The following is an 18,263-nucleotide window of genomic DNA, read 5'->3' on the forward strand; positions in this document are numbered from 1 at the left end:
TCTGGTTTCAGTCGACTTGGCAGCTTGGGTTCCAGCCCGTTCATCATAATGAGCCAAAGGTAACAAGTTCACTGTGACGAAGCTGAAGGAGCTTCATCCAAAGACCCCCAAAGACCCCTCCTCAAAATCACCAAGTGACACCGTGCAGGCGCAACAGGGAGGGTCAAGAAGGAGACTATGGAAATGATTATCTGAGACTCATTTTAATAAGAAGCGGGGAAAGGTTATGAATATGTACAGGCATTCCTGGGGTCATTATGAATATGTAATACCTTACTGTATTTAAGCACACTGCTTATTGTTAAAAGGTGTGCGTGCTGGGCGGAGTGAATCCCCTGCACACCCAGCGCTGTTTTGCTTATGCTCTAATGAACATGTGTTTAAGGAATACAATTAAGGAATTGGATTAAACATTGTTTATCCATAGAAAAACCGTAAGTTATTTATTTCAACCCCATCTATTTTCTGGTAAATCAGGTACTTTCATGTCTCCTTTTTCATTTTCAACAAGTCTTCTTTGGCGATCCACACCAGAAGTCGTCCGACTGCTGATCACATCACGTTTCCTCTGAGTGCCGGTGGCTGGAAAAGCAAGAGCTGCCCATTGCCCTGGCCCGGCCACCACAGCCGCTGGCCACACTTTGAGGATCACTACAACCCAAATGGAGCAGGGGGTCTGGCGCTTACCCACAAAGTGCATGATTTTGTCAGCCCCACAGTAGATGGCAGCATGCTTGAAGATCATCTGGACAATGATGTTATTGCGTCTGTCCAAGGGGAAGAGCAAGATGTCCCCAGGCTGCAACTCGATCCCAAATACCTCCTTGTAAATCTGATCGTGCCCACAGTCACGTTTGAACAGCAGAAATCTGGTGGTCTACGAACAACATCAAAGAAGGAAAGTCAGGAGGGGGCACAATGAGCCCAATTGCCCCCAATGACCTCCAGGCCCCCAAAATGCCGGCACAGGTCTCTCCAAGCTCCTACTTGCAGTGTTGCTGAACACCTGCAAGAAGAGAGGAACAGAAAAGGGGTGTCAGCGCTGTGCTTGTGCCGCCCTGCCCGTGCGCCAGGGCAGGGTCCCAGCTGCCATCACACCCTGCCCGGGATGGATCCTGCCAGGCACAAGGGCTCGGGCAAAAGTCACCCGTCCTTCCCAATGGCTCCGAGCTGGAGCCGTCCCGGGACAAGCCCTGTGCATCTTCCCCTCCCTGTCCTGCTCTGACCATGGTCCAGGCAAATGTGTGCAATGGGGTGCAGAGATGGGAGTGCACTTACCAGGCCAGCGCCAACACCTGCAATTCCTGCAGCACCTAGAAAGCTGCCAAAAATGGTAGCAGCGAGTCTTAGCATAGTTTTCTTTGGGACAGAGCTGGTGGCAGAGCTGTGCTGCTCGCTCCACCAAGGGCTGAGGGAAATGCAGGGGATGGTGGATCAGCAGGCGCTGGGACAAAACCTGACCTCACATCTTTCCAGATACAAAGGAGGCAGAGAAAGGCTGAAAGCCAAACACCAAAGAGAAATAGGTCCAGCTAAGTCCTATGTGGGCTTTTCCACTTGTTAAAGTTGCAATTGATTTGCTAATTCCACTGGAAATGTTAAGTTTGGGAATAGAGGGAGGGAGGTGGGTCGGGAGACCCTGGAAAGGCTGTGGAGTGCAGGGAGCTGCAGGACATGTGCAAAAGTGCGTGTCCTGCAAGAGGCCCCGGGGAGCGAAGAGCAGCTGCTGCTGCGGGGCGGCAGGAGGGGGTGGCTGCACCAGGGCTGGGACGTCGCTCAGCGGCGGCTTCGGGGAAAGGAGCTGCTGGGAACTGTACAGTGTCAACAGCAACAAGCGCCACAGGGTTGGCACAACTTCATTCCCTGGTATGGGCATTGGAATGGTGGCTGCAACACAAACCAAGTCCATCCTCAGCCTCAGCGGTGGGGCTGTGAGTGTCCCCTTTTCAGCTCTACTGAACAGAGTCTGGGGTGCCTGTGAGGAATGTAGGGTTGAAGGAAGGGCTGAGTCACAATGAGAATTGGGTCCCCAATGAGGTATGGGATTCCCTGGGATGCCTCTGTAGTCCTGGGAGGGCTAGAGGCTCCCCAGCTGGGCTGTGGTGTCACTCAGGGGGTTTTGGGGTCCCCAGCAGTTCTGTGGGGTCCCCAGGAGGGTTTTGGGGTCCCCAGAAGGGCTATGAGGTCCCCAGCAGGGCTGGGCTCCAGATGCCAGCGCTGCCAGGGGACCCATCTGCACGGGCTGGGAAGGGCAGGGCAGGGGCTCAGGGGACCGTCCCCCCTTTCCAGGCCATCTGAAGACCCCCAGCCTTGTGGAGCAGGGGAGCAGCCACACGGCGTGAGGGGTGGCAGCCCCATGTCCCCAGCAGGATGATCCCCCGACCCACAGAGGAGCCTCAGCATCGCCCCGTGCACCCCAACACCTCACCCAGGGAAGGAGCTTTTGTTTGGGAGGGTGGGTGATGTTGCTTTCTGTTTCCTCGAGGGTAATTTCCATGCACTAATCAGATGTTTTATTAAATACTGCTACCTGAAACATGCCTGATATTTGCCTTCCTGCATCGGTCCTGCCTGATGGGCTGAGACAGCTGCCCGGCCGCCACCAGCCTCTCAGGACTTCTTAGCTGCCCAGGGTAATAATGACTGAAACAGTGGTCAATATGAGTATTACAGGAGAAGAACAGTAATAACAGCAACAGTAAGTATCTCTATCATATACTAAATAATACAGTACAAAACATTTGATACAGTACAGAACTTTTGGTGACTGGTGGGAATGGTGGCATGTCTGTGAGGATGCCGGCTTGGTGGGAATGGTGGTATCCTCCTGAAGATGCCTGTTCTGGGAACGGCTGTGTCCCTGCAAGGATGCTGGGTCAGTGGCGACATTGGCATCCCCATGAGGACATCAGCGCTGTGGGGATGGCTGCAATGCCACAAGGATGTCCTGTGTCTGGGGACAAGACACAGAGCCCTTCCCTGCTCTCCTTTCTGAAATGGGAAAATGCCACCACTGACGTCCTTTCTAAGGGACATCCATCCCCACAAAACAGAAAGGTCCTGCAAAGCCACGTCCACCCAATGTTGCTGTTGTGTCACCCATGGGACAGTGCTCGGTCAGAGCCACCATTGCCAGAAGGTCCCAGGGGGCTCCTTGGGGTGGCCCTGCAGATGGTGGCAGGGCTGTGCAACTGATCCTCCTCACAGCACCCTCGGCTGAAACCTGAGCCTGAGGATGGAGTTTGGTTGGGGTTGCAGCCCCATTCCGATGCCCTTCCCAGGACACGTGCCAACCCTGTGGCATTTGTGCTGTTTTCACTTTCACTTTCCGGTTCCCAGCAGCTCCTTTCCCCGAAGCCGCCGCTGAGCCACGTCCCAGCCCTGGTGGCGCCGCCCCCTCCTGCCCCCCCGCAGCAGCAGCTGCTCTTCGCCCCCCGGGGCCTCTTGCAGGACACGCACTTTTGCACATATCCTGCAGCTCCTCGCACTCCACAGCCTTTCCAGGGTCTCCCCCTGCTTCCTTTGCCAGACCTAACATTTCCAGTGGAATTAGCAAATTAATTGCAGCTTTAAGAAGTAGAAAAACGGTACTGGGCTTCTCTGCACTTTGTTCTATTTGGTGTTTGGCTTTCAGCCTTTCTCCACCTCTTATGTATCAGGAAGGATGTGAGGTCAGGTTTTGTCCCTGCTGCTGAACCACCCATCCCCTGCATTTCCCTCAGCCCTCAGAGGAGCGAGCAGCCCGGCTCTGTCACCAGCACCGTCCCAGAGAAAACAATGGACCCAGTCGCTTCTGCCATTGCTGGCAGCATTGTAGGTGCTGCAAGCGCTGCAACTGTTGCCGGTGTCAGCCTGGTAAGCGTGCTCCCATCTCCACACCCCATTGCACACATGTGCCTGGACCGTGGTCAGAGCAGGACAGGGAGGGGAAGATGCACAGGGCTTGTCCCGGGACGGCTCCAGCTCAGAGCCGTTGGGAAGGACGGGTGACTTTTGCCCGAGCCCTTGTGCCTGGCAGGATCCATCCTGGGCAGGGTGTGATGGCAGCTGGGACCCTGCCCTGGCGGCACGAGCACGGCGCTGACACCCCTGTTCTGTTCCTCTCTCCTTGCAGGTGATGGGCAACACCGGCTCTATCTCAAAGAAAAAAATGTCAGAAGCCAGTGCTATAAGACTTGAGAGTTCTTCCTGCCTTGATGAGGTAAGTACGCTCCCATCTCCACACCCCATTTCACACATCTGCTTGGACGGTGGTCAGAGCAGGACAGGGAGGGGAAGATGCACAGGGCTTGTCCCGGGATGGCTCCAGCTCGGAGCCGTTGGGAAGGACGGGTGACTCTCGCCCGAGCCCTTGTGCCTGGCAGGATCCATCCCGGGCAGGATGTGATGGCACCTGGGACCCTGCCCTGGCGCACGGGCAGGACGGCACAAGCACGGCGCTGACACCCCTGTTCTGTTCCTCTCTCCTTGCAGGTGATGGGCAACATCGTCTCTCTCTCAAAGAAAAAAATGTCAGAAGCCAGTGCTATAAGACTTGAGAGTTCTTCCTGCCTTGATGAGGTAAGTACGCTCCCATCTCCACACCCCATTTCACATATCTGCTTGGACGGTGGTCAGAGCAGGACAGGGAGGGGAAGATGCACAGGGCTTGTCCCGGGACGGCTCCAGCTCGGAGCCGTTGGGAAGGACGGGTGACTTTTGCCCGAGCCCTTGTGCCTGGCAGGATCCATCCCGGGCAGGGTGTGATGGCAGCTGGGACCCTGCCCTGGCGCACGGGCAGGGCGGCACGAGCACGGCGCTGACACCCCTTTTCTGTTCCTCTCTCCTTGCGGGTGATGGGCAACACCGGCTCTATCTCAAAGAAAAAAATGTCAGAAGCCAGTGCTATAAGACTTGAGAGTTCTTCCTGCCTTGATGAGGTAAGTACGCTCCCATCTCCACACCCCATTTCACACATCTGCTTGGACGGTGGTCAGAGCAGGACAGGGAGGGGAAGATGCACAGGGCTTGTCCCGGGATGGCTCCAGCTCGGAGCCGTTGGGAAGGACGGGTGACTCTCGCCCGAGCCCTTGTGCCTGGCAGGATCCATCCCGGGCAGGATGTGATGGCACCTGGGACCCTGCCCTGGCGCACGGGCAGGACGGCACAAGCATGGCGCTGACACCCCTGTTCTGTTCCTCTCTCCTTGCAGGTGATGGGCAACATCGTCTCTCTCTCAAAGAAAAAAATGTCAGAAGCCAGTGCTATAAGACTTGAGAGTTCTTCCTGCCTTGATGAGGTAAGTACGCTCCCATCTCCACACCCCATTTCACATATCTGCTTGGACGGTGGTCAGAGCAGGACAGGGAGGGGAAGATGCACAGGGCTTGTCCCGGGACGGCTCCAGCTCGGAGCCGTTGGGAAGGACGGGTGACTTTTGCCCGAGCCCTTGTGCCTGGCAGGATCCATCCCGGGCAGGGTGTGATGGCAGCTGGGACCCTGCCCTGGCGCACGGGCAGGGCGGCACGAGCACGGCGCTGACACCCCTTTTCTGTTCCTCTCTCCTTGCGGGTGATGGGCAACACCGGCTCTATCTCAAAGAAAAAAATGTCAGAAGCCAGTGTTATGAGTCTTGACAGTTCTTCCTGCCCTGATGAGGTAAGTGCACTCCCATCTCTGCACCCCATTGCACACATGTGCCTGGACCATGGTCAGAGCAGGACAGGGAGGGGAAGATGCACAGGGCTTGTCCCGGGATGGCTCCAGCTCAGAGCCGTTGGGAAGGACGGGTGACTCTCGGCCGAGCCCTTGTGCCTGGCAGGACATCCCGGGCAGGGTGTGATGGCAGCTGGGACCCTGCCCTGGCGCACGGGCATGACGACACGAGCAAGGCGCTGACACCCCTTTTCTGTTCCTCTCTCCTTGCAGGAGATCAGCAACACCGGCTCTATCTCAAGGAAAAAAGTGTTAGAAGCCAGTGTCATGAGTCTTGCCACTTCTTCCTGCCTTGATGAGGTAAGTACGCTCCCATCTCCACACCCCATTGCACACATGTGCCTGGACCGTGGTCAGAGCAGGACAGGGAGGGGAAGATGCACAGGGCTTGTCCCGGGACGGCTCCAGCTCGGAGCCGTTGGGAAGGACGGGTGACTTTTGCCCGAGCCCTTGTGCCTGGCAGGATCCATCCTGGGCAGGGTGTGATGGCAGCTGGGACCCTGCCCTGGCGCACGGGCAGGACGGCACGAGCACAGCGCTGACACCCGTTTTCTGTTCCTCTCAGAGCTTGGAGAGACCTCCGCTTCCAGAGCGAGGGTCTGGCGGGCGTTATGGCATGATGGGGTTGGTTTTGCTATCTTCTTACCTTCCTTCCCTGGTGCGGTTGGCAGAGGAAATCTGTGTCGCTCAAGTTTCTGTTCACCAAGAGCATCCCTGGACATGGGGAGATCTTCGAGCAGGTTTTAAATGGCACTTTGCAGCCTGGGGACATCTTGCTATTCCCCTTGGATGGAAGCAATAGCACCATCGCACAGGCCCTCTTGAGACATGCAGCCGTCTACTGTGGGAATGGAGAGGTCATACACTTCCAGGGTAAGCACACGACCCCCTGCTTCTGATCCAGTTGTAATGGTGGCCAAAGTGTGGCCAGTGGCTGTGGTGGCCAGGCCAGAGTGATGGGAGGTTCTTATTTTCCAGGCATAGATTGCAAGGAAAGCCCTGGTGTGATCAGCAAAGAAGGATTGTTGAAAATGCGAAAGAACAGGGGGCTATTTGATGTTTACCGGAAAAAAGATGGGGTTGTTCTCAAGGAATTCAATAATAGAGTCAGGACAGCGATGAACAGCGAAGCCAAGTATGACCCTTACACAAACAACTGCATCCACTTCGCCCTCTACCTCTTGGGCTTGCAGGAGTTCTACTCCAACCTGGTGAGCACGGAGCTGGTGTCACGGCCGCGGTGGGACGGCTCCTGCACCCACCCCCAGCCCTGCGTTTGCATCCTGACCTGATTCCCCCTGGGGTGCCCATGGGCGGTGGGGACAGCGGTGGGGACAGCAGAGCCCCCTGCACATGGACAGCTTTCTCTTGCAGGTGCGAATCCAAGATGAAGGTGACAACAGCTGCAGCGACACTGTGAGTATCCCCATGTAAAGCCCCCTGGCAGGGGTTGTGGTCCCTGGGCGGACTGTGGGATCCCTGGGAGGGTTGAGCCTCAAGGGGTATTGGGGCCCCTAAAGATTGTTGGGTTCCTCTGGGATGATCTTGGGCTCCTCTGAGGGCTTTGGGGTCTCTCAGAGAGATGCAGGCTCCCAGGCAGTGCTGTGGGGTCCCTCAGAGTGTTTCGGGGTCCCCAGCAGTGCTGTGGGGTCCACAGGACGGTTTTGGGGTCCCCAGCAGGGCTGGGCTCCAGATGCCAGTGCTGCCAGGGGACCCATCTGCACGGGCTGGGAAGGGCAGGACAGGGGCTCAGGGGACTGTCCCTCCTTTCCAGGCCACCTCAAGCCCCCCCAGCCTGGCGGGGCAGGGGAGCAGCCACACGGCGTGAGGGGTGGCAGCCCCATGTCCCCCAAGGACCAGCCCCCCGACCCACTGAGAAGCCTCAGGGAAGGAGATTTTCTTTGTGGGGGGATGGGGACGTTGCTTTCTGCTTCCTGGAGCTTAATTGCTGTGTGCTAATCAGATGTTTTATTAAATTTTGCTACCTGAAACGAACCTGATTTTACATACAGCCTCAGTCCTGCCTGATGGGCTGAGAGCGCTGCCCGGCTGCCACCAGCCTCTGGGGCTTCTTGGCTGCCCAGGATAATAATGAGCGAAACAACAGCCAATATCAGTATTACTGGCGAAGAACAGCTATAACTTCAGCGAATGAGGCACAGAATCTCTTTTTTTCGGTGCATGCACAGACATTTCTAACAAATTGAGGCTTGTATTTATACTTGCTTTGATGCTTGCTCAAGCATTGCTGCTTTGCTAGGTTAGGCACTGCATAAGTGATACATTTTGTGTTCCCACCGAAGTTGCTGCCATAAAAGCATTTTTTGGTCTATCACAAGTTACCCCGCTGTCCTTGATGTATCAATCTTGTATCAATCCCTTTGTCCTTGATGTATCAATTTTGTATCAATCCTTCTGTCCTTCATGTATTAATGAGTATAAGGTCTTTGCCTGTTGCATTTTTCCACCAACTCTTGTTCCCACATTGTTGACTCTCACAGTTTCTCACAGACCCCATGTCAGAATACTGACAGAATAACAACCACCATCAGTCCATCAGTCACCCATGGACTCCGCGGCTGAGCCCGGCCCGGTTCTGAATGTGGGGGTCAGAAGGACGGGGGTCTTTGGGGGCTGCATGGACTCGGTGCATACGGGGGGGGCTTGGTGCTCAGCACCTGGAGGAGATGACCCCTTCACCATCCATGGAGACCCAAGCTGTGCCCAGGCCAACAGGAACAGGGTATGAGCCAGTGGCCCTGAGACACTGATGGGTCCCCATGTGGTGACAGGGAGATCATCCACCTGGAAGGTGAGCCCCACCAGGTGGTCACAGCATGAAGACGTCCCTGTGCAAGGGACACAGTGTCCCCTCTGCCCCACAGGCAGCTCGGGGACGTCCCATCAGGGATGGAGGCCAAGCACAGCAAGAGCCACCTCCTGTAGATGTTGGATCCGGCCAAGGTGCTGAGAAGGTGACAATGTGGGTGCGGGACACACGGGGATGGAAGATCCTTAACCTGAGGATTGGCGTCGTGATGGCAGATCTGGCATCGCTCTTGCGTGGCAAAGGATGGTTTGCATGGGGAGGCTGTGCCAGTCCTGTGGCACTCTTCTGCTCTTCGCTCCCCGGGGCCTCTTGCACGACACGCACTTCTGCACATGTCCTGCAGCTCCTCACACTCCACAGCCTTTCCAGGGTCTCCTTACCCACCTCCCTCCCTCTATTCCCAAACTAAACATTTCCAGTGGAATTAGGAAATTAATTGCAACTTTAACAAGTGGAAAAGCCCACATAGGACTTAGCTGGACCTATTTCTGTTTGGTGTTTGGCTTTCAGCCTTTCTCTGCCTCCTGTGTATCGGGAAAGATGTGAGGTCAGGTTTTGTCCCAGCGCCTGCTGATCCACCATCCCCTGCATTTCCCTCAGCCCCTGGCAGAGTGAACAGCCCGGCTCTGTCACCAGCACCGTCCCAGAGAAAACAATTATGAATTTCTTCGCTGGCATGTTTGCTGGTTCCAGAGTTCCAGATAGTATCGCGGTAAGCGTGCTCCCAGCTCTCCCACCCATTGCACACATCTGCCTGGACGGTGGTCAGAGCAGGACAGGGAGGGGAAGATGCACAGGGCTTGTCCTGGGACGGCTCCAGCTCGGAGCCGTTGGGAAGGACGGGTGACTTTTGCCCGAGCCCTTGTGCCTGGCAGGAGAACTTCAAACATGCAGCTGTCTACTGTGGGGATGAAGAGGTCATACACTTTGTGGGTAAGTGCCAGGCCCCCTGTCTCCTTTGGGGTTCTGGTGGTGGCCAAAATGTGGCCAGTGTTCGTGGTGGCTGGGCCAGGGTGATGGGCAGCTCTTGCTTTTCTAGGCACGGGAACTGCTGGTCCCTGTCATGGAGGCACCCCGAGGTTAGTTTAAGGGACAACAGGGTCCGAAACAACTTTTATTAAACCGGGGAGAAACAGGGTTTTAGCACTCCAAAGTGACTTCAATAAAGGTTTGGGTATCTGTTGAGGAAAATTATTAAGGGGCAGCAACTAGTACAACAGGCGGTCCACAGTGGGCATGCACGTGGCTTCACTCAAAGCAATGCCAGAGCCGGCCCTGAGTCCGATTCGAATACACATTGCCTAAACACGGTGTGGGGTTATTTTAAAGAGATACACATACTTACACACGTGGCGGCAAGGCAAGCGGAGTCTCAGTCCCGGGGAGCAGGGGGGGGTCTCAGCGGCAGCAACTTGCTCGTGCTCCGAGAGACCCGCGACAATGGGCGGAGTCTCGACAAGTATCCCGTGTTTATTGGCTGATCAGATCTGACTGTAGGCATTCTAGAAGCTTCTCTGCACCCCCACACTGGCTGTGGGTGCCCCTGAAGCCTCCAAACATCCCCCACATTGGCCGCAGGTGCCCAGCGGCTCACTGGTGCCTACTGAACGAGGGAGTGGGAGAGAGGGGGGTTTCCATTCTGCCACAGTCCCAGCAGCAGTCAGACGATTCCCGGTCTGATCATCAAGTCAGGCTACCAAACCCTGATAAAAGAAAGGGGGCAATGCCAGATTTACCGGAAGAAAGGTGGGGTTAATCTCAATGATTTCCGTAGTAGAGTCAGAAGTGCGATGAGAAGTGAAGCCAACTATAACGCCTACACAAACAACTGCATCCACTTCGCCCTCTCCTTCCTGGGCTTGGAGAAGTTCTCCTCAGAACTGGTGAGCACGGAGCTGGTGTCACAGCCGCGGTGGGACGGCTCCTGCACCCACCCCCAGCCCTGCGTTTGCATCCTGACCTGATTCCCCCTGGGGTGCCCATGGGCGGTGGGGACAGCGGTGGGGAGAGCGGAGCCCCCTGCACATGGACAGCTTTCTCTTGCAGGTGGAAATTCGAGGTTGATGTCACAGCTGCTGCAGTGGGGCTGTGAGTATCTTCATGTCAATCCCTGGGCAGTGTTTGAGGTCCCTCGGAGGAATGTGGGTTCCAATGGATGGCTTTTGGATCTCCAGCAGGGCTATGGGTTCCCTCAGAGTATTTGGGGGTCCCCAGCAGGGCTGTGGAGTCCCCAGCAGGGCTGGGCTCCAGCTGCCAGCGCTGCCAGGGGACCGATCCACACGGGCTGGGAAAGGAAGGGGCTCAGGGGACCATCCTTCATATCCAGGCCATCTGAAGCCCCCCCAGACCGGCGGGGCAGGGGAGCAGCCACACGGCGTGAGGGGTGGCAGCCCCATGTCCCCAGCAGGATGATCCCCCGACCCACAGAGGAGCCTCAGCATCGCCCCGTGCACCCCAACACCTCACCCAGGGAAGGAGCTTTTGTTTGGGAGGGTGGGTGATGTTGCTTTCTGTTTCCTTGAGGGTAATTTCCATGCACTAATCAGATGTTTTATTAAATACTGCTACCTGAAACATGCCTGATATTTGCCTTCCTGCATCGGTCCTGCCTGATGGGCTGAGACAGCTGCCCGGCCGCCACCAGCCTCTCGGGACTTCTTAGCTGCCCAGGGTAATTGTAATAAGTGATGGTCAAAATTTTTAATGTTGAACAAATCGAGTAGGATTCAATTGTATTATGCATATTATTGTAAGCAGTAACTGTGCTTGTGCGAGTTTGATTATGTTTTGTAGAACCTTGTAGTAGTAGTTAAAGACAATGCCATAAATAACAGGACTACCAGGTGGTGCCATAAATAACAGGACTACCGGATGGTGTCATAGATAACAGGACTCCCGGATGGTGCCACAGATAATAGGACTCCCAGATGGTGTTACAGATAACAAAGCGCTCGGATGTTGCAACAGATAACAAAAGTTCCAGAGGCGGAAATTCCCAGCACGTAAACGAACGCATAACGTATATAAGCACATACGAAAGGTTGATTTGGTGTGCCTGTTGGTGGAACTGAGCTTCCCCCGGTCACCCAGCGCTGTTTTGCCTAATTACCGCTTGCTAAATAAAATCGATTGATTGACGCAGAATCGATTTATTGGCTCTTATTTATAACAAATTTTGGTGCCGTGACTCGGATTAAGGATCTCTGGGAGGGACTCTTAAACTTCAGGGAGGCGCCCCGTCCCGTTTTCAGACGGCCCTGGAGTGGACAGAGGATTGCCCTGAAACCTTAACCTCCGAACCCTAAATTTAGGTAATTAGGCAAAAGAATTGAACCCCTTAAACCTTTGTGCACGAAGAACCGGACGAAGACCACAGAGAGGGTAAGTATAGAAAGCGATTCCGTTCGGTTGGGGTGGGTATCCTGGAGTGTGCATGAACGAGACGCCCCCCCCGGCTTGGGGAGGAAGCGAAGTGAGTGTGGACCCTGCCGTAAGGCAGGGCGGGACTCTCTAGTAGTGCGGTTCTCATAGCCCGCGAGGGCGTGAGCCACGAACGAGGGGTGCGTGTGTGTGTGTGAAAAGAAGACACTCCGGAAGATGGGACAGAAGAAGGGCAAGCCTTCTGATCTCATGGGGAAGGGACCCACAGAGAGGTTGCCAGATATTCCCCGAGAATCCTCATTGGGCCTTGTGTTCACTGGGAAGGGACCCACGGAGAGGTCTAGCACGCGAAACAAAAATAGGGAAAAGATGGTTTACTATTGCATGCATGGCTGGGGAAACCAGCAGATTAGACCAGATCATTTATTTTGGCCAATTTTTGGGTCATATGAGAATTGGATTTGTCAGGCCCTAAATCTTTACCAACGGCACCAACAAGGGCCGGGTGCTGACATTAAGTGGCCCCAGCAGCGCCCTAACTGGGATAATCAAAACCCGGAACACAGGGGCCATATGGGAGATCTCCGCACTATAATCGTCCAAGGGATTAAGGAATCTGTCCCTCAAGGGCAGAACATAAATAAAGCCTTTAAAGAACAACAAAAGAAAGATGAGACTCCCACAGAATGGCTAGAAAGACTAAGAAAGAGCTTGCAGCTTTATTACGGTATAGACCCTATGACACCGGTCGGGCAAGCTCTTTTAAAAACACAGTTTGTGGCGAAGTCATGGCCGGATATTAAAAAAAAAAAAAAAAAGTTAGAAAAATTGGAAAATTGGCAAGAGAAAGGGTTGGATGAGTTGCTAAGGGAAGCACAGAAGGTTTATGTGAGAAGGGAGGAAGAGACTCAGAAGAGGCAAGCTAAAATTTTAGTAGCGGCAGTTTGAGAGGTACAGAGGATGGCTCCACAGAAGGGAGGGCCACCACGCATAGGTGGGAATGGGCCACCTCAGGGAAGTCAAGTCGGACTGAAGGATTTGAAGGAAATCGAATATTTTTACTGTCAGAGGAAGGGACATATGCGAAGGAGCTGTAGGAAACGTATACAGGATGAGAAAATGTATTATGCTGAGTAGGGGTGTCAGGGGCTCTATCTGCTGGGGACTCCTAAAACAACAGAGCCCTTGATAAAATTAAAGTTAGGTCCCCAGTGCCAGGAAATGGAATTCCTGGTAGATTCGGGGGCAGAAAGATCTATTGTCCAAACTGTGCCCCGGGGATGTGCTCCATCTTCGGAGAAAATAGAAGTAATAGGAGCAAAAGGAGACCCCTTTTCTGTACTAGTAATTAAAGGGGTAGAAATAGAATCCCCATCCCGAATAGGGATAGGGTCCCTTTTATTAGTGCCTGAAGCTGAATATAACCTATTAGGAAGGGATTTAATGGTCGAATTGGGAATTAGTTTAGAAATAAAAGATCGGGAATTGAAAGTAAAACTATACCAAGGTAAGAGAGGATTTAGAAGAAGAAGAGGAGTTTTTATGTGGATCATCACGGGTAGTGGATGGGAAAAGGAAGTCAGGATACGCTATAATAGATGGAAACAGCTGGACAACTAAGGAGTCAGGTCCCCTTAACTCAGGATGGTCGGCGCAGGCTTGTGAGCTGTTCGCAGTATTGAGGGTATTACAGTTGTTAAAAGATAAGAGAGGAACAATATTTACAGATTCTAAATATGCATATGGGGTGGTTCACACGTTCGGAAAAATTTGGGAAGAGAGGGGACTGATGAATTCTCAGGGTAAAGGATTAATACATGAGACCTTAATAACGCAAACTTTGGAGGCATTAAGAGGGCCCAAACAAATTGCGGTAGTTTATGTAAAGGGCCATCGGAAGGGAACCTCCACGCAAATAAGAGGGAATAATTTAGCAGATGAGGAAGCTAAGAAAGCTGCATTGCTGGTAATAAAAGAAATGGGCAGCTGGAATCAGCAGTTTCCAAAAAGTGTTAGAATGGAAGAATCCTTTTTGCACTCTTTTCTTAATATTAAGGACATTCTTAAAACTAGTTAACACGTCAGTGTGTTAGTTTTTAAACTTCAAGGTATTTTCGGGAGCTTTTACTTAATAAGAATAAAACTTTGTTATTGTGCAATATTTGTTCATTAGTTTAAAAATTGTCACCTTTAAGAGTTGGTCCCATATAAATGTATCTTCTGTCAGGGAGTTTTAAATACCAGATTTCTTTTTTGTTACTTTGTATTTTGAAATCTGTTTTCCTATGTGCTTGTACTCTGTGCCTTCAGCTTGTGCACTTTGCAACTTTATAGACCATATTTTGTTACTGCAAAATGTGTTCTTGAGGCAAAACTTGACGTGAACAAACATGCTGCAAAGTTGCACTTTTCTCTTGCTTTAATGGGAGGTGAATCTGAAAAAAAGTCGAACCTATCACCGTCCCTAATCGTGACTTGGAAGTTTGCCCCCTTTTATTTTACATGTGTTTTAGTGTTCAGTGTGGGGACCAACTCTCATAGAACCCCTTTCATTGACTTTTCAGTAGCTTCCATAATCGCAATAGATTGAGGTGTGAATTCCAGACTGAATAAGATACTAAGATGTGTTTGATGCTGTGCTATGCAGAAATATTTGGGGCAAATTCTTGGGTTTTGTAGGTCTGCAAAGTGCATCTCTGGCAGCACGAACCAGACTTGCAGTTGGTTGATCAGTGAACAGTGGCACCTGTCCAAGGTCACTTTGTGGCTCCTGTGCCGTTTCTCCTGTCCAGGGGACCGAGCAGAGTGGGGGGGGAGGTGTTGTCCCTGCCACATATGTTCTTTGTTTTTTTTTTTTTCTTCCTGCATTGTGTGGTGAAGTTCCGCGGGCCCTTTTGTGCTTGTGTGGCTTCGTAAGAACTGTTAAAGCGAGGTCTGGTGGTCTAGAGACCACCTTTAGATATAGCAATACATCGTATCAAACCAGGAAATCAAGTACTCATAAAAACATGGAGGGAATCATCGCTAACCTGTCCTGGGAGGGACCTTTCCTTGTTTTACTCACCACAGATGTCACAGTCTGCACCGCGGAAAGAGGATGGACACACGCTAGTCGAGTAAAAGGTCCTATACTGCACACAGACTGGGAAGTCACTGGGAAACTGGATGAGTTGAAGCTGACCTTCAAGAGGAAACAGACACGTGACGCATAGCCCTGGATACTAGGCTTTTTATGGACAATTGTAAGGAATTACATAAGTCGCACATCGCATGTCCTGTATGTAAGCAATGCAATCCGTGGGTATGTCGTGTGTGTCACGGGTGCGGGATACAGCAGTGAAAAAAAGTTTCCTTATGTTGAACGATGGTGTAATGAGTGTTGGGAAAAAAAAACCTTAGATACCATTAGGATATTAATAATCACTGATAAGTCCAGACATTTGGGAAATAACCAAGAGGAAGTGTAAGAAGCGTTTTGGTAAGAAAAGATACAGGAAGTGTTCCAAACCCTGTGAGGATTCGGGACAGTGGCCAAACCCTTGTATTTGAAAATAGCCCTATTGGGTTCAATATTGGAAAGTGGGTTGTGACAGAACAAGGAGAGAATTCAGGAGGCAGTCCCCTGAAGACTACAACTGCTGCCGAGAAGATAACTTATCCGGCTACTCTGAAGCAACAGAGTAGGCCCAGGGCAAGGCAGAGGGGTATCCTTGTGGGGATTGGCAAGTGCCTCCGAAGACTTCTAAAATAAAGCAGCTCCTTAAGCAGAACAACCCTCAACAAAATGAACCTCCACTGGCTGATTTTCAGCCAACCAGGGGCCGGGTCGCTCTCCCTAATCCTCCTTACCTTACCGGTAATAATAGCAATAAAGCAGGGGAGTTCTCACCAACCTTTTAAATGGACCCTCTATCGATGGGAGGACCAAACGATAATACAACAACAGCCCACATCAGGGTCACCTTCTTTTACTGTAACCTTATGCCAATTAGTTCAGATTGAGCCATGCCTTAACAAAATGGGGTTTTATATGTGCCCCAGCACAGGGCCCTCGTATTGTAATACTCCAGGACACTATTACTGCTCTTACTGGGGGTGTGAAATGATTGCCTCAAGCTGGCCAATTCCTCCGGCAAATACTGATAAGTTCTTAAAGGTTGGATGGGGACCTGTAGGATGCATTCCTCCTTCGAACCAAGGCCGCCGACTAAAACTCGGTTATCCTCGCAACCGAAACGAGCGGGACAGTGATGGCGAGTATGAATATATATTCCTTAACATAACAAACCCTGAACATAGTGGATGGTTTGTTAGAAAAACCTGGGGAATGCGATATTATCGACCGGGTGCTGATAGAGGAAGCATGTTTCTCATAAAGAAAGAAGAAGTTAAACCGACCCCTCTAGGTAGGGAGACAAAGACAGTAGAGAAGGAGAATATAATAGTAATAGAGGAAACTGTCACTGAAGCCTTGAAATCTCTGAATATTGAAGCCCCGGAATCTTTGAATCCTCTATGGGGAATTATTCTGGCTGCTTATCAAACTCTAAACTATACTCAACCCAACTTAACCATGGGTTGCTGGTTGTGTTATAATGTTAATCCACCCTTTTATGAAGCTATACGGGATAATCGTCGGTATACCATAAACAAGGAGTCTATGCCTATTCAATGTCCCTGGGAAAAGCAGAAAAGAGGGATAACTATGCAACATGTAACTGGAATAGGGACTTGTACAGGTAAAGTACCAAATTCCAAGAGACCACTTTGTGGGAATATCATACCAAGCCTTAATAAAACCACAGGATATATTATTCCCCCGAATAGAACAAAATGGATATGTTCCAGGACGGGACTTACTCCATGTGTGTCTTTAAAAGTGTTTAACAGTTCCCGAGAGTATTGCATGTCAGTTACTATCATTCCAAGGATATTATATCATCAAGAAGATGTGATGTATCCTAAATCGATTTATTGGACTAGTTAAAAACCGTGTAGAGCGGGTACACCTTATGCTGCTACAGAAACATGGAACTGATGAAGAAGCTGAAATGACCTTACTAGCCCGAAAAGCGGTAACTCGATTTGATCAACAAATAAATGAGTAAAAAAAAAAAAAAAGGGGGGGAATTGTAATAAGTGATGGTCAAAATTTTTAATGTTGAACAAATCGAGTAGGATTCAATTGTATTATGCATATTATTGTAAGCAGTAACTGTGCTTGTGCGAGTTTGATTATGTTTTGTAGAACCTTGTAGTAGTAGTTAAAGACAATGCCATAAATAACAGGACTACCAGGTGGTGCCATAAATAACAGGACTACCGGATGGTGTCATAGATAACAGGACTCCCGGATGGTGCCACAGATAATAGGACTCCCAGATGGTGTTACAGATAACAAAGCGCTCGGATGTTGCAACAGATAACAAAAGTTCCAGAGGCGGAAATTCCCAGCACGTAAACGAACGCATAACGTATATAAGCACATACGAAAGGTTGATTTGGTGTGCCTGTTGGTGGAACTGAGCTTCCCCCGGTCACCCAGCGCTGTTTTGCCTAATTACCGCTTGCTAAATAAAATCGATTGATTGACGCAGAATCGATTTATTGGCTCTTATTTATAACAGTAATAATGACTGAAACAGTGGTCAATATGAGTATTACAGGAGAAGAACAGTAATAACAGCAACAGTAAGTATCTCTATCATATACTAAATAATACAGTACAAAACATTTGATACAGTACAGAACTTTTGGTGACTGGTGGGAATGGTGGCATGTCTGTGAGGATGCCGGCTTGGTGGGAATGGTGGTATCCTCCTGAAGATGCCTGTTCTGGGAACAGCTGTGTCCCTGCGAGGATGCTGGGTCAGTGGCGACATTGGCATCCCCATGAGGACATCAGCGCTGTGGGGATGGCTGCAATGCCACAAGGATGTCCTGTGTCTGGGGACAAGACACAGAGCCCTTCCCTGCTCCCCTCCCTGAGATGGGAAAATGCCACCACTGACGTCCTTTCTAAGGGACATCCATCCCCACAAAACAGAAAGGTCCTGCAAAGCCACGTCCACCCAATATTGCTGTTGTGTCACCCATGGGACAGTGCTCGGTCCGAGCCACCATTGCCAGAAGGTCCCAGGGGGCTCCTTGGGGTGGCCCTGCAGATGGTGGCAGGGCTGTGCAACTGATCCTCCTCACAGCACCCTCGGCTGAAACCTGAGCCTGAGGATGGAGTTTGGTTGGGGTTGCAGCCCCATTCCGATGCCCTTCCCAGGACACGTGCCAACCCTGTGGCATTTGTGCTGTTTTCACTTTCACTTTCCGGTTCCCAGCAGCTCCTTTCCCCGAAGCCGCCGCT

The 18,263-nt window shown here is 51.6% G+C and overlaps 1 protein-coding gene across 31 annotated transcripts; it reads left to right on the forward strand.

Annotated features, from left to right (window-relative positions):
- Window positions 1-3,461: 3,461 nt before the first annotated feature.
- LOC102084684 (uncharacterized) lies at window positions 3,462-17,504 on the forward strand. Of its 31 annotated transcripts, XR_010475489.1 has the most exons (15): window positions 3,723-3,855; window positions 4,115-4,201; window positions 4,474-4,559; window positions 4,832-4,919; window positions 5,192-5,277; window positions 5,550-5,637; window positions 5,908-5,994; window positions 6,366-6,567; window positions 6,673-6,905; window positions 7,069-7,110; window positions 8,580-9,457; window positions 9,564-9,603; window positions 10,299-10,407; window positions 10,571-10,612; window positions 10,851-17,504. XR_010475489.1 is itself a non-coding variant. In XM_065077141.1 (12 exons), exons 2-12 carry the CDS (start codon window positions 3,778-3,780, stop codon window positions 8,931-8,933), a joined length of 1,431 nt encoding a protein of 476 aa, XP_064933213.1. In that variant the 5' UTR covers window positions 3,462-3,587; window positions 3,723-3,777; the 3' UTR covers window positions 8,934-17,504. The 31 variants fall into 31 exon arrangements, 16 of the variants coding, with proteins under 16 accessions (XP_064933213.1, XP_064933221.1, XP_064933222.1 ...); XR_010475499.1 differs by having other exon boundaries at window positions 8,580-10,407; window positions 11,151-11,195; window positions 11,359-17,504; XR_010475500.1 differs by having other exon boundaries at window positions 8,580-10,407; window positions 11,151-11,195; window positions 11,408-17,504.
- The last annotated feature ends 759 nt before the right edge of the window (window positions 17,505-18,263 follow it).

The sequence above is a fragment of the Columba livia genome, chromosome 11 (genome assembly GCF_036013475.1).
Source record: "Columba livia isolate bColLiv1 breed racing homer chromosome 11, bColLiv1.pat.W.v2, whole genome shotgun sequence".
NCBI classification, from domain to species: Eukaryota; Metazoa; Chordata; class Aves; order Columbiformes; family Columbidae; genus Columba; species Columba livia.